Source organism: Rousettus aegyptiacus, unplaced genomic scaffold (assembly GCF_014176215.1).
Source record: "Rousettus aegyptiacus isolate mRouAeg1 unplaced genomic scaffold, mRouAeg1.p scaffold_m13_p_9, whole genome shotgun sequence".
NCBI classification, from domain to species: Eukaryota; Metazoa; Chordata; class Mammalia; order Chiroptera; family Pteropodidae; genus Rousettus; species Rousettus aegyptiacus.
The window spans coordinates 65,408,074-65,422,628 of NW_023416312.1; the positions used below are offsets into that span (position 1 = coordinate 65,408,074).

At 35.6% G+C, this 14,555-nt stretch overlaps 1 protein-coding gene and 1 pseudogene across 5 annotated transcripts in view; both read right to left on the reverse strand.

Moving 5' to 3' along the window:
* ACSL4 (acyl-CoA synthetase long chain family member 4) overlaps positions 1 to 14,555 on the reverse strand; it is an 88,446-nt gene that overhangs the window by 22,703 nt on the left and 51,188 nt on the right. For 2 of the 5 annotated variants that reach the window (XM_036226403.1, XM_016161855.2), the window contains 7 exons: positions 12,071 to 12,310; positions 11,669 to 11,846; positions 10,032 to 10,141; positions 9,774 to 9,912; positions 5,633 to 5,783; positions 5,366 to 5,489; positions 2,072 to 2,143 (listed from right to left, as the gene is read on the reverse strand). In XM_036226403.1, coding sequence (XP_036082296.1) covers positions 2,072 to 2,143; positions 5,366 to 5,489; positions 5,633 to 5,783; positions 9,774 to 9,912; positions 10,032 to 10,141; positions 11,669 to 11,846; positions 12,071 to 12,298 — 1,002 coding nt within the window. In that variant the 5' untranslated portion in view covers positions 12,299 to 12,310. Of the gene's footprint in view, positions 1 to 2,071; positions 2,144 to 5,365; positions 5,490 to 5,632; positions 5,784 to 9,773; positions 9,913 to 10,031; positions 10,142 to 11,668; positions 11,847 to 12,070; positions 12,602 to 14,555 lie in introns of all 5 variants that reach the window. The other 3 variants (XM_036226402.1, XM_016161848.2, XM_016161863.2) reach the window with 2 other exon arrangements.
* LOC118608086 lies at positions 11,371 to 11,489 on the reverse strand (annotated as a pseudogene).

Here is a 14,555-nt window from a genome sequence, read left to right on the forward strand (position 1 = left end):
AAACCACCTGCAAAAGAATGAAACTTGACTGCTGTCTATCACCACACACCAAAAGTAACTCAAAATGGATTAAGGACCTGAATATAAGACCTGAAACAATAAAATGCATAAAGAAGAACATAGGAACTAAACTCAAAGACCATGGACTTAAAGAGGATTTTATGAATTTGACCTCAAAAGGAAGGAAAGTAAAGGCAAAATAAATGAATGAGACTATGTCAAAGTAAAAAGCTTCAGCACAGCAAAAGACACTCTTACCAAGCTAAAGAGGCAACCATCCAAATGGAAAAATATATTTGCAAGCAGTGCCTCCGATAAGGGCCTAATATCCAAAATATACAAAGAACTCCTATAACTCAATAACAATAAAAAAAACAATAAAAAATGATCCAATTAAAAGATGGGCAGAGGACTTGAACAGACACTTCTCCCAAGAAGACATACAACAAATGGCCAACAAATATAGGAAAAGATGCTCAACATCACTAGCTATTAGGGAATTGCAAATCAAAACCACAATGAGATACAATTTCACACCTGTTAGAATAGCTATTATCAACAGGACAAGTAATAACAAGTGTTGGAGAGGATGCTGAGAAAAAGGAACTCTCATACACTGCTGGTGGGACTGAAAATTGGTACAGCCACTATGGAAAACAGTATGGAGGTTCCTCAAAAAACTAAGAATTGATCTACCATATGATGCAGCAATCCCTCTAACTGGGTATTTACCCCCAAAGACTCTAAAACTCATATCCAAAAAGATATCTGCACACTGATGTTCACAGCAGCATTATTCACAGGGGCCAGGACATGGAAGCAACCGAAGTGTCCTACGATAGATGACCGGCTAAAGAAGCTGTGGTACATGTATACAATGGAATATTATTCAGTTATAATTAGAGATGAAATCCTGCCATTTGTGACAACCTGGATGGACCTTGAGATAATTATGCTAAGTGAAATAAGCCAGACAGAAAACGTTGAAAAACACTAATATGTGGGATAAAAACCTAAAAGCAACAAACAAACAGGAAAAACAAGCAGAGACTCATGGACATGGACTATAGACTAGTGGTTACCAGAGAGTAGGAGGGTAGTGGGTAGCGGGGAGGTAGATGTGGTAAAAGGAGTAAAATATATGGTGACAGAAAGAAATCTAAGGATGGTGAATATACAATGTAATGTATATGTGTGTGTATGTACATATACATATATTTATATATGTATGCATTTACATATATATGTATGTACGTACATATATATAACCTACTGTTGAATTGTATACTTGAAACTTACTGGATTTCGTTAATCAATGTCACCATAATAAAAAAAAATACAAAGTACACCATCTATAATTCTTAGAAAAACTTGGACTGAACATTTCATTATCTGATCTCATATTTTCCATGTGCAAAGACAATTCTATGAAAGATATTGAGATAAGGTTTAAAATCTGATCATAATACAAGCAGTAGTGGTATGTAGCTCTACTGAAGTTTCTGAATCTTAAAGTGGTAAAAATATATATTTGATTATACATGTTTGAAACATTGCATTAAATATTTTAGAATGTGACATCTTATCTTTGTAAAACGCAGTACTTCCCATTAGGATTTTGAATATCTAAAATTAATATCAGTTTTCTTAATCAAATCACCACCAGGGTCAGGAGGCTTGGATTCTAGACTCAGCTGTAACTAAGCAGCTCCTTAACCTTAGATATGCTGGCTGCCTCAGTTCTCCAGGATGGCCTGCATCTCCCTGTTTTTTAATTAAGCAATTAAGCAAAATGATCTTTAGAGTATAGTCTACCTTTAAAACATTATCACCAATCCTCACACTACATAATTTGAACTCATTTTTATCACCTAATTTTCAAGTATCAGCAAACAGTACCAGGCATACATTTCAGAAGTCTGTCATTTCATCTTTTCCATCCTTGGATAAGATTTATTTTAAGCAACACATCTGCCATAATTTCAACAAAGTAAAATTATTTTAAAATATACACAATACTTAATATTACTTTTTAAAAATCCAAGTGCAAGCAATAAATGACATTACTCACAGGAACAGCTGCCATGAGTGTAGGCTTCAGTACAGTACAGTCTCCTTTACTTCCCTTTTTAATTTTGCTGGACTACATTAAAGAAAAATTAAATAGGATCAGGACAACTGATCTTAGCAAAAAGTGTTATAATTTAAGTATTAACAATAACAAAGGCAGAAATTTACACATAGAATTTGATCTTCTACTGCTCTGTGAGTTATCTGTTAGAACTATCATAATCTGTAAATCTGAAGTGTAAGTGCTTTAGTGATTTATCCTGTATTCTTTCTTCCAGCACATCTCAGCCTTCCATAGAGGGGAAACTCAAATCCAGAATAAAGGAGAAAGGGATATTTTGGTAAATCAAGCATTCTTATTAATAATATTATCATCAAACATAGGCTAGACTATCTGTTTTTAACAAAACACCTAAACTAAGGTAGATCAGACACTAAAACAAAACTGAAGATAATTATAAGTTAATTTGATTAGCCAAAAGGCAAAGCCACATCTCAAAGTCACCACTATGAATATCAATTAACATACAGAAATACTAATTGGATAACATTTTGGTTGACAGAATACTGAAGACACTGCCAGTGACCATGGGGGGGATATGCACAGACATGTATAAATGTGTACATAATTTTTTTCTTTTCAATTCTTCTTTTCTTTTGCACATAAACACTTTTTGGGATTTCAAATGTCAGATCTGTAGGTAGAAAAATTGATAGTTGCTCACTGAAATAGGTAGATAAAAATAATAATCTGCTATAATGTGGTTCATTAGGCTATAAGTTTAGCTGTATCATGTGTTGGCCATGGCCAAGACAGGCAAAAATAAAAACAACCCCCCCCAAAAAAAAACAGTTCTTAAGGAGCAGTGTGATCCACTAGTACCACCAGTTCTGCCATACAGAGGTTCTGCTAGTAGAACTCAATAGTTTTTATCCTACTTTTCTTTAAAATACATAGAGAAAATAAAATAACCCCTTGTGTTTTATGTATGTGCAAGGATGTTCACGTTCGTGAATGGAAACCTCCACTGCACATGCACACCTCTATGGCCCATAGAGGAAAAGATGGGCTCTTAACATCATTCAAGTCAGAGCTGCCTTCCACAGGCTGTTGACCGATTTTTGCTATAGAGAGCATTTCCAGAATGGCCGTAGCCCCAAGGAGCCCTTCCTGGCTTTCTTTATAATTCTTAGTAATATTCTAGTTCTTGTCTTTATTATGATCACAGTGACCCTAGTTACAACAATATCACTATCATCTGCTAGCTTCCAATGTGGTACCCTGGTCTCCTACCTTTTTCTGACTTCCTATGTGAGGGAGACTCCTGGGTTTTGGATTCCTAGTCTGATTGAGACTCTTTATAATAAAGTTTATTTAAAAGGTAAGTGTGAATGTCCCCAACACTTTTCTAACAGGCTTCTAATGTACTACTTTGCCTAAAAGACAGCAAGAATGAAGACAGACCAGCAACAGATTCCAATTGCCCCCCTTTCCTCATGCTGAGGCAATTGTTATCAGAAAGGCAGTGAAAACAAAGGTTGCTAGTCTCTAGCTTCTGACCCTCCCCATTGGAGGAAAAAATCATACTCAAAACTTACTAGAATATATTTCACATCCTGGAAACATCTGAACATAAGAAAAACTCACTACAAATGCATCAAATGCAATCATCACAGATTTTTCTTTAACATTTTTTTTTTACAATTTAAGCCCCAGTCTTATTCATAGGTCTATTTTGACTTCACTAGATCAAGTCCTGTTACTGGTTTACTTCATAGTTTACTTATTCTCTCCACTATTCTAGTGGATTTTAAATATGAACTGTTAGCTGAGTGGTTTGGTAAAACACAGTAGCTTTCCATCTTACAAAGAGGTCATATTCCTTAAAGTACAAGGTAGGTGGGAGCAGTAGTTGTTTAGAACAAAAAACATTTTCTCATGGAAAAGCCACTTTAAAAGTTGGTTGTATTGTCCTTGGGGGAGGAGTATAGTGATAATGACTAGGAAGAGACACGAGGGACACTCTGGGATCTGGAACTGTTCCTTCTTTCTTGACCTAGATGGTGTCATCACAGAAGTCTATATGTGTATGTGTATGTTAAATTTAATCAAGCAGTACATTTAAGATTTGTGTACCTTAAGTTTACATCTAAAAACAAACCGAAAAAAAATGATGGTTGCAATCTCAAATAAATCTCAAAAAAACTACTTAGTTATTTTGTCTTAATATTATTCAACCTATCTACTCTCTCCCTGAAATGGTATTTCTACAAAAAAAGTATTACAATTTCTAACTGTGAATACCAAGGGCACATCTTCTTACCAAATGAATGTGCAATCAAAACTCCTAAATAAAAGGCAGCATTCATTACCTGGGGTTCTGAAAAATAACAGCTGGGCCTCCAGTGATGGGAGTAGAAGAAGCTGCACAAGGAATCAAGTCATTCCTATCTATACTCAGTTTACCTTTCAGCATTTTTAACTCCACAGCTCCCTGAGAAGCTTGTTTTCCCCCCAGTGTCTGGTTGAAGGTTTTCTATAGCCACTATTCCAAAGGAGAAATTATATAAGACTGTGGACAGTAGGTAATAGATTTCATGTGTGATTTCAAATGAGCTTAAAAACATGAGTTAGCTGTACCTGTTGTTGGGCTTCCTGCTATGAACAACAGGGTGAATGAAGGCAGAAGCCTGACTCAGGGTAGAAAGTTGAGAGCTATCTTTGGACATGTTGCAGTGAGTGCTATCCAAAAGAACTTTCCATGATTATGGAAATGTTCGCTATCTGTGTTATCCAATATGATAATCACTAGTCACATGTAGCTACTGAGAACTTGAAATATGGTAGAACAACTGAGAAACTAAATTTTTCTGATTCGATTGAAATTAATCTGTATTTCAACATGTGGCTAGTGGCTATTGTATTGGACGGCACAACTCTAGAGAAAACTCAGAGCAAAATTGGGCCTAAATCCTACCACATTTCCCCTAAAACCCCATGAGGCTCAGTATATATTTATATTTTCTCTCCTAGCTTTCCAAAATGAAAATCTAATACAGAAAGACAAGATGAAAGTAATTACTGGTTTCAAAATAATTATAAAGTATGTACATAAAGCAATGCTAACAAATACACAAAGTTATTTACTAGTGCTACACATTGCTCATGGGAACTATTTTTGAAGTCATGGAAAAAGTTTTAGCCGAGTTAAAATATCTCACATTTTAGTAGCATGTTCTCAGCCAAACAATGGCACTTAATATGATCATGCTAATATACTGAAAAGCTTGTCACCTGGTCAGAGAGTGTAAGTGGAGAAGAATATCCAATCCTACAGCCATAGGTAAAGCAAGATATTTCTGCTGTCAATTCTAGGACATGAGCCAAAGGCAAGTAGCCAATATACGTGTCCTTAGGTCTGAAACAAGAGAAATATTTTAGCCAATCTTAAAAAGTTATTGTAAATTAGAAACATAAATAACCTTATTATTTTAATATAGATCAAGTTTAGGAAATGTGAACATGAGCTGATTTCTGAGAAGAAAGTCCAATGGTTCTTACCCTAGGCCAACAATTCTCTCACATTGGCCTGTCATTCCAGCTATCAAATTGCTGTGATGCATCATCACTCCCTTAGGTCGGCCAGTAGAACCACTGGTATACATGACGACAGCCATGTCCGAAGGTGTTGGTCTATTTGGAGCAATGCTTGCTAAATGAATAAAAAGGCACCACATTTTTCTTCAGTTTAAAAGTGAAATTGCTACACAAGGATACAATTTGTAGATTTTGACATAACGATAAATTATTTAAAACAAATTCTCCCCATTGAAAATCAAAAGAAAAAAGTTATTAAATTATGATTAACTGTAATGAGAACTTCAAACTCAACTTGACCCATTTTCTGGATATGTACCCTAATCCCTGCCTGTTCATGCCTTTCCACAGTGTTGTATACAAAGTAATGATTTGAAAAATTTCTAGGACATTGGAGAATCAGGAAGATAAGGACATTGTCGGTTAGCATTTCAGGCCTGGGTTTTCTCATCTCTAAAATGAGTCGGTTGGGACTAGATTAATGGTTCTTAACCACTGGTGTGCCTGGAAATCTCCTGTGGCGCTTAAATAAAATACCATCTCTAGATCCTAGCTCTTAAAATTCTGATTCTATATGCCCAGGATAGATCAAAAGCTCCACATACCCCTGACTGAAACCACTAGACTTGATTATTGTTTTAAGATTTTACAAAAATAATCTTACTTTAAGACAATTAAACCAGAGACATTGAATTAGAAAATCATTATACACGTAACACAATTTTTTTGAGTTTTCCAGATTTAGTACTTCTTCCTCTATGTAAATCAGACCATACTTTGATTCTTTTTTAATAAAAATTGAAGAGGACTTTTAGGGTACCAAAAGACAGAGATCATGTTGAGGGATTTATATCCCCTTCATTCCCTGTCAAAGGTAACATCTAAATAGTATCTAAACATCACTTCTTTCAGCATTCTGTCTGAAGAATGTTTAAACATCTTAAGGGTTCTGAGCCCCAGATCTTTGTTTATTGAATGATTAGGGGAGGAAAATAGAGAGGTCTTCCCAACAGATTATGTTCATCCATCTTGAGTAGAGTCAGCAGAATTCTTTTTTCAAAGGGCAACACAATAAACATTTTAGACTTTGAGGGCCATATGGTCTCTGTCACAACTACCCAATTTTACTGTTGTACAGTGAAACGAACCATAGACAACTGTGAAACAAATGGATATGACTGTGTTCCAATACAACTTTACTTAGAGAAACAAATGGCAGGCTGTAATTTGCCAGCCTGTGCGATAGAGTCATGCTTCTTGAACTATCTATTGTAAGGACCTATTTTTTTTCCCTTACAGTTTATGGATGGATGTTTTTGAAAAATAAAATAAAAATGAATTACTAGAAAAACAAAATAAAAAAAGACATGAGTTTAACATTTAACATTTTTACGTTAAAGAGACAGACAACAAATTAGGTTTCAATAAATATAATTAGGACAGTCATGTGTAGAGAAAAAGAAAATAATTTAAAAAGCTATAAATGTTGTTACTTAAAAGTATCTTCTAGCCTATTAATAAAGAGAATTGCTATTACAGACATACTTTTTTGTCATCCCACATACTAACTAAACAAAAAGTTGAGCAAAACTTCCAAGATTAAGTGCTAATACACATACTCTAAAAGTCTAAACACTGTATATACCATATTTAAAAGTTTTAATGTGACATAAGTTTCCTTCTTGCTATTAATTTAATCTAGGTTGAATTGACAACGGTGCTATTTACAAGAAATTATATCTAAACTGTTCCTATTTTAACAATATCTCTATTGAGGTATAACTGATATACAAAGACTTGTACACATTTGAATATACAATTTAATGATTTGAACTTATGCAGACACTCATAATACTATCACCACAATCAGGGTAGTACACATATCCATCACCTCCCTGAGTTTCCTTGCATCCTGTAATTATTAACTTAATCATTAAGGTAACTTCAACTCTCAATTTCCAACATGCTAAATTTTAAATGCACTTCAAGATAGTGTATCATGCTAACCTAGTAACCTCCTTTCCTTTCCAGAATTGACCAACTGTCCAGAATGCCTAGATATATTATCAGAATTAAATAAAAGCTTAACGAGATTGTTAGATTTTTAAAAATTAGTTTATACTCTGTATGATACTATCTATAATAGTGGATACATTATATGTCTAAACCCACGGAATATGCAACACAAAGAATGATCCCCAATGTAAACTATGAACCTTGAGTGATTATGATGTATCAGTGCTGGTTTATCAATTTTAACAAATGTACCACTCTGGTGGTGAAGGATGTTGATAATGCGGGAGATTATGTATTAGAGGAGGGGCCCGGGGGTATATGGAAACTCTCTGTACCTTCCCCTTCGTTTTGCTGTGACTCTATAACTGCTCTACAAAATAAACTATTTTTAAAATCAGTTTATGAAAATGAATTATATTTTTATGTACCAGTTGAAACGAGAATTTTAAACAGTGTGATTTTGATTTAATACCAATTGAAGTAACCAAAGATAAGTTATACTTAAATTGGCTAATGTAAATGCACTTTAAAGATCTCTACTGCAGAGTTTATAAACCAAGCATATAGGAACTGGATCCTTCTTCTGATAACTAATGGATGTAGAAGCAGTAGACAGGTTAAGATTCTCTCAGTCTAAGTACACAATGTGACATTTTACTTCTTATCATCATAACTAGTATCTACTCAGATAAAGAACCACAAAAATACGTGTATCTTATTTGATGTACAGATGAGTGGAACTAGGTGAATATGTTGTCTATCATGTCATTGCTCCCACAGAATTATGAGAACCCAATAACCCCATAGTTTTGTGCTGACATCCTTTGGTGAATCAGCAAAATTGGCAACAGATCCCTACCAATAAGGACTTCCCAGTCAAGTTTACCCCAATCTTGCAGGGTCAACCTCGAGTTGAGAGACAATTCTCCATGGGTCTCTTGAGTTTCCACACATTTTGTGAGTAGAGGTACCGACTTTATCCCAGACTATCTTTTCGAGGATGTTTCCACAGTGAAAATGGAAAATAGTATCTCCCTCCAGAGCAAAGAGTAGGCATGCTTACTGTCTCATACAATATAGTCACTCTCTCTCCAGGGCATAGGATAGGCATGCTTATTGCCCATTATAAAAGATTTGGATTCCCTTAGCTCAGAGTTCCTCTCCTATAACAGAATCCACTGCATGTGTAGATGTCATCTAACCCTCTTTGCATTATCCTGTGGAAACTACAGTGCAGGAAAGCAATACAAAGGCTGATACCCTGGGTACTGCTATTTCTGTGAGTAAAAAACTTCATCTCTGACCCAGGAATCTTGTGTCTCCAAGGAACTGTGGCAAGCTCATTTGTTTGTTTGCAAAGTAGGTAAAATCTCAGCCTCTCTGCTATGCTCGACGAGGAGTAGAGTGCTATACTTGACACCTGTTATTTCAGACATGTGTTCAGTCTCTAATGGTCACAAATATTCAAAAGTTAAACAAAGCTCCAACCAACATTTTTTTTTCCTTTCTTCATCTAGTGGAGTGTCGTGACGTTCACATGAAACATGAAAGAAAAACTTTTTAAATTAAGTATTTAATTTCCTCAACCCTCTGTTCTGATGACCCGCTGATATTTTGCTACAAGGCAGATTTACTTGTTTCAAATGACGTACCAACTACCACCTCAGTGGTAGAATAAATCCAGGCATGAATCCTGGCAAACAGTTTTGCATCCTCTGTGACATCATTAACATCACTAGAATTAAGAATTAAAAACAGTTTAGTAAATGGAAGGCCTGAGACCTTTTCCTCAGGTGAGGTCCAAAATGGACAAGTTATAGTAGGTTATTTGAAAAAAGTTTGGCAGCAACCACCACAAAGTCTGATGCATTGAGTGTACCTCTACGATTTAGTAAATTTTAAAACAGTGGTCACTTTTTTGAGGAGAAAGGAAGGAAAATCTCAATCATATATGGTCTTGACAGTTTTTTTCCTTTTTAAACTTTTTTTAAATCAAAGAACTTTACAATTTTCACTCATATCACTTCTTTTCCCAATCTACGGAAATAGCAAACCTTGAATAGATGAATAAATTTAACTCTTTACTTACAGTTTTCTGGCTTGGATCCCAACTCTTCTACTGATTGCATGCTGTGAATTTCAAATCCTTCAGGGTATTCTGTTTTATTGATAGTTTTATTGTCCACATAAATGATATGTTTAACACAATTGATGTCTATCAGTATAGTCTGTTGAGCAGAAAGAAAATTCAGCTATTAAATATGGCCTGCAGTAAACTCAATTACTGAACACTTTACTGACCTGTGAGATAACACTACCATGAATTAAAATAAAATTTCATATTTACCTTAAGTTTACTTTCCAGAAGTTCAACACTAGTAATCAGATAGGCAGCCTCAGATTCATTTAACCCATGAACTACACCTTCTTTGCCAAGTGTGGCATATAAAGTCACAACTACATAATAAAAATAAACATAATAGTTAAATTACAAATATTTATTTGATATAACAGTATTTAAGTCAGCCTTTAATGAATGGTACACTCACGGATAAAAAGATATTTTATCATTTATAATTTAATTTGATAATCTCTGCTGTTACCCTTCAACCTTGCCTCAAACTTCCTGGTAGCCCCAAATTTTCCTCACGAATTCTCAGGATTCTAACTTTCTAAATCTGATGAAACCTAGAAACACAGGAAGTACCACAACTGGTCAAAAATCAGTCTATTACAATTCTCAAGGAGAAAAGGTTCTGGCTGAACTCAATGCAGTTCAGAGCTATCCCAGCTAGGGCTCTCCTCTGACACACACTTTCACTGGTCATAGCACCAAAGAACAGATAAGTAATTGAGATTCCTCAGATTTTGAGGATTTCAAGTCAGAAGATAGGCCATGAATCATGTTCTCATTCCTCCTAAGAAACTTTTTTAGTGGGTTCAATTCCCACACTGATTAGTGACCTTCAAGCCTAAATTGAGGGAGCAAGGAGATCTGCTCCTTAGGAGCTATCAGACAAAGAAAACAAACTGAAACTGAGATCAGTTAGAATGAGAGGACATCTGCTAAACTTAGGTCAGACTTAGAAATTCAGCTCCAGACTGGTAACCCAAACAAGAACATGGTTAAGAACAGCCACTTTTCACAAGCTATTAATTGTTAAGGTTGGGTGATGGGTATATAGGGGATCATTTTCATGTTAGCCATTTTTGTTTATCTGAAATGCAAACTCTATTCCTATGCCATTCCTGTAGTGTTCTATTTCATTCAACAAGTAACTGAGTACTTAGCATGTGACAGGTACTATTCTGGACTGGTAATTTTTTAAATCTTTTTTTCTTTTTAACAATGGCTATAAGAATCAGAAACATACCCAATCTTACTTTCTGGCCAACATACTTAATGCCAGTTCAAGCTGACATGTGTTTCTTTTACATGCAAAATGGAAAAAGTCAAATAAGAGGCTTTGAAATAAAGAAATGAACTAGAATTATCCTAAGCAATAATTTTTTTGTTGTTGACATTATTTTGTGGATAACTTCCTAAAAATGCCCCCAAATCCCAAATCTTTCAGGTACAATTTCATTTCCAATTTAAGAAGTAAAATTATAAATTGTATCCATCGATCTGTCGAATCTCATACTAGCTCTTCAAAGTTATCTTATTTATTTATTATTATTTTTTATGCCTACGGTACCTGGTCTTCCTATGTGGTCTCCCATCTAAGTACTAACCAGGCCCAACCCTGCTTAGCTTCCAAAATCAGATGGGATCGGGCTTGTTCAGAGTAGTATGGCTGTAGACCAAAGCTATCTTTAACAGAAGTTATGAGATACCTTCTAACTACATTACATAGTGTTTTACAGACATAATTTATGCAAATGATTAAAGAACACGTACTTCTAAAACTAGAGGATCTCAGGACAATTTCACACATAAGGCAAAGCCCTCTCTCTCCCCCTCCAAAAATACAAGACACTTACGAGGAAAGTTGTACTTAAAGCAGGTCTGTGCCGCAATCAACCATTCGGCCCTGGTCTCACAGAAAATAGCGATAGTGTTCTTTGGTTTTAATCCCAATGCAGTAAGTCCACTACCAAAGTTATTCACTCTGAGGTTCACTTCAAGATAGTTCATCCATTTATAGTTCCCAAGAATTAACTGTTAAAGTGAAACATTCCCTAAGATTAGTATATTTACTCAAATAAGCAATTAAAATACCGTTCGAAATACAAACTAAAATTTCCCAAAAGCTATTGGTACCTTCTAAGAATTATTTATACAACAATATAATGCAATGTAAGGGTATTTAAAATGCATTCGATTTTTAATAAAGTAAAATGTACCCTCCCCTTAAGAAAATAAAAAGTATGAAAATGCTTTACCTTCTTAAAAACCTTTCCATTTGGCTGCATTTCATTTTCTTCACTTAGGATCTCCCTGGTCCCAAGGCTTTCCTTCTTCCCAAATTTGGATACAGCATGATCAAATAATTTATCCAGAGTGTCAGCTCCAGGGATGTCTATGACAGCTAGCGAGTCGAAATGTGTGACAGAGCGATATGGACTTCCAGGTTTGTCTGAAGTGGGCTTAGCTTTTATTCTCTTTGCCATAGTGTTTTTCTTCTTGGCATTGGTAAGAAAATACCATGGAATAAATATAAGGGCACTGTATATTGTTATTAACAAGTGGACAGGCAGCAAAATAATTGTGGGTACATTTAGCTTAAGTTTCATAGTGGCAAGGCTTCTAAAATGGTGTTTATTTCTTGTTATTCTTTGGCTTCAGAAAGCCTTATTTTGCTGAAGAAGGCAATAATGGAAGCAGCAGCAAGAATAGCAGTATAGCCAAGACAATTCGATTTTACTGATACAGATAAAAGTTAGTAATCTTTGGAAGCCGACAATAAAGTACACCTGTAGGTGAAGACAATGAACCAGGCAGAGAGCAGGAGGGGGAGGGGGGAAAAAGAGTATTAAAAAGTTGGCAGCACCATTTATTTAAATACTCAAGTCTTTATTAGTTTATAAATTGATTTGATACAGAAAGCTGAAATAACTGGTCTGAAAGACTGGCATTTACTATTTTCAATCATTGCTGTAAACTTCGGAATTTAATCTTTTCTAGGTTTTTAGCTGTACTGCTACTCTGCACATCATTTGTAAGACAGTTGAGTAACACCAGTTTAATATTTATACAAATGCATGAATATGAACTTTAAGTTTGGCTAAACTTTGGGAGAGTAGGGAATGTCAATTATGAGGTTTCTCTTAATATGTGTATGGTAAACTAGACAGGTTTAAACTGGATTTGGTTTTGTATCCAAAAGGGAAAACCTATCTACCAATTTAGGTTTACTTCTCAAAGATCAACCCAGAAATATTCTGAGTCCCTCATTAAGGTAAAATTCTGAGGTAATGCTATTCACTGTCTCCTATCCCCAAGTTTGAGAATACAATCATAAAACCATTTCCTAAGTGTCCACTTTGTGCTCAAAATTGTACCAGTTGCTTGACAGTATTAAGTTCAAAGCAATGTAAGTCCTGGCCCTTGCCTATTATGAGTTAACACTTATGAGGCAATCAGCAGATAAACCATTTCTTCAAACAAAACCCATGCAGACTGCCCATACATAAAACGAAAGTGAAATCAGTCTGGCTGAAGCAAGGATTACGTATGTCCAGAGTCATATCCAGGACTTCCTAGAACCCCTCTCCGAAGGTGACCACTGAAGCATTTCCAATAACTAAGTGCCACAGTATGCAGTGCAAGCAATAAATGCAACAGGAGTTGAGAGGAAGTATAAAATGTCCAAGAGTAATAACTAGGGGAGACTCTGGAGATTAGACTTAAGTTGGACCTTAAGTTAAGGACCTGGAAATGCAGGAGAAAGAAGGGCATTCTCAGCAGGAGAACCACATTAAGAAAAATAACAAAGGTAAGAATGAAAGGTAAGAATGAAAGGACTTTGGGAGAGTAGGGAATGCCAATAATAAGGACATTAGCCTGACTGGGGCATACAGTACTCGTTGGCTAAATTTGTTAGTTCAGGAACTAACAAATAAGGCAAAAACAGTTTTGATTTAATTAAGCAGAAAGTGGAGGCCATTGCAGGTCAGAAATGTGTCAACTGGAAAGGAACTGCAGAAATAGCCTCAGGGACACTCTCAGGGAGTTTGCCTTCAGCTATTTTGGTGAGTGGCAGTGAATTTCAACCATAGAAATTAAATTATTAGTTCACTTTGGGAAGACAAACTGAAGCCCATCCTTCCATAGCTCTTGTGAAAATAGATAGGCAGACTATTGACCCCTGGGTAGTTGCTTTTACACTAATTACATGACAGCTTAATCCTGCCTCTGTTTTTGTTCACATCCTTCAACTGAGTGTAGTGAAACAAGAAAGAAACTAACTACAAATGAAAAGGACCTGGGGGGTCAGTCCCCATCTCTGTCACTAACTGGCTGTATAACCTTCAACAAAACTATCTGTCTGAGCTTAAGATCAGACTAGATCAGTAGCCCTTAACTTCTCAAGAGATGATGGGCCAATTTGAGAATCTAATGAGAACTATGGACCCAATTCCCCTCAAAAAGATATGCAAAACATTAACGAAATTTCATGAAATGTATACATGTGCCCCAAAGGGTGACATCAACTGTGAACTAAGAATTTCTGACCTATATAATTTCCTGGGCCCCTTCCACTTCCAATTTTGTAATTTACCCTACCTAGAAATTGCTCGGTCTCTCTGATAAGTCCAGTCATTCATTTCTTCAAGATAAGGTATGTAAAGTGTCTATCACAGTGCCTGGTCCTCAATCTGCAAGATTCCCTCTAACAATCCTCTCCTCCAACAGACATTTCATTAC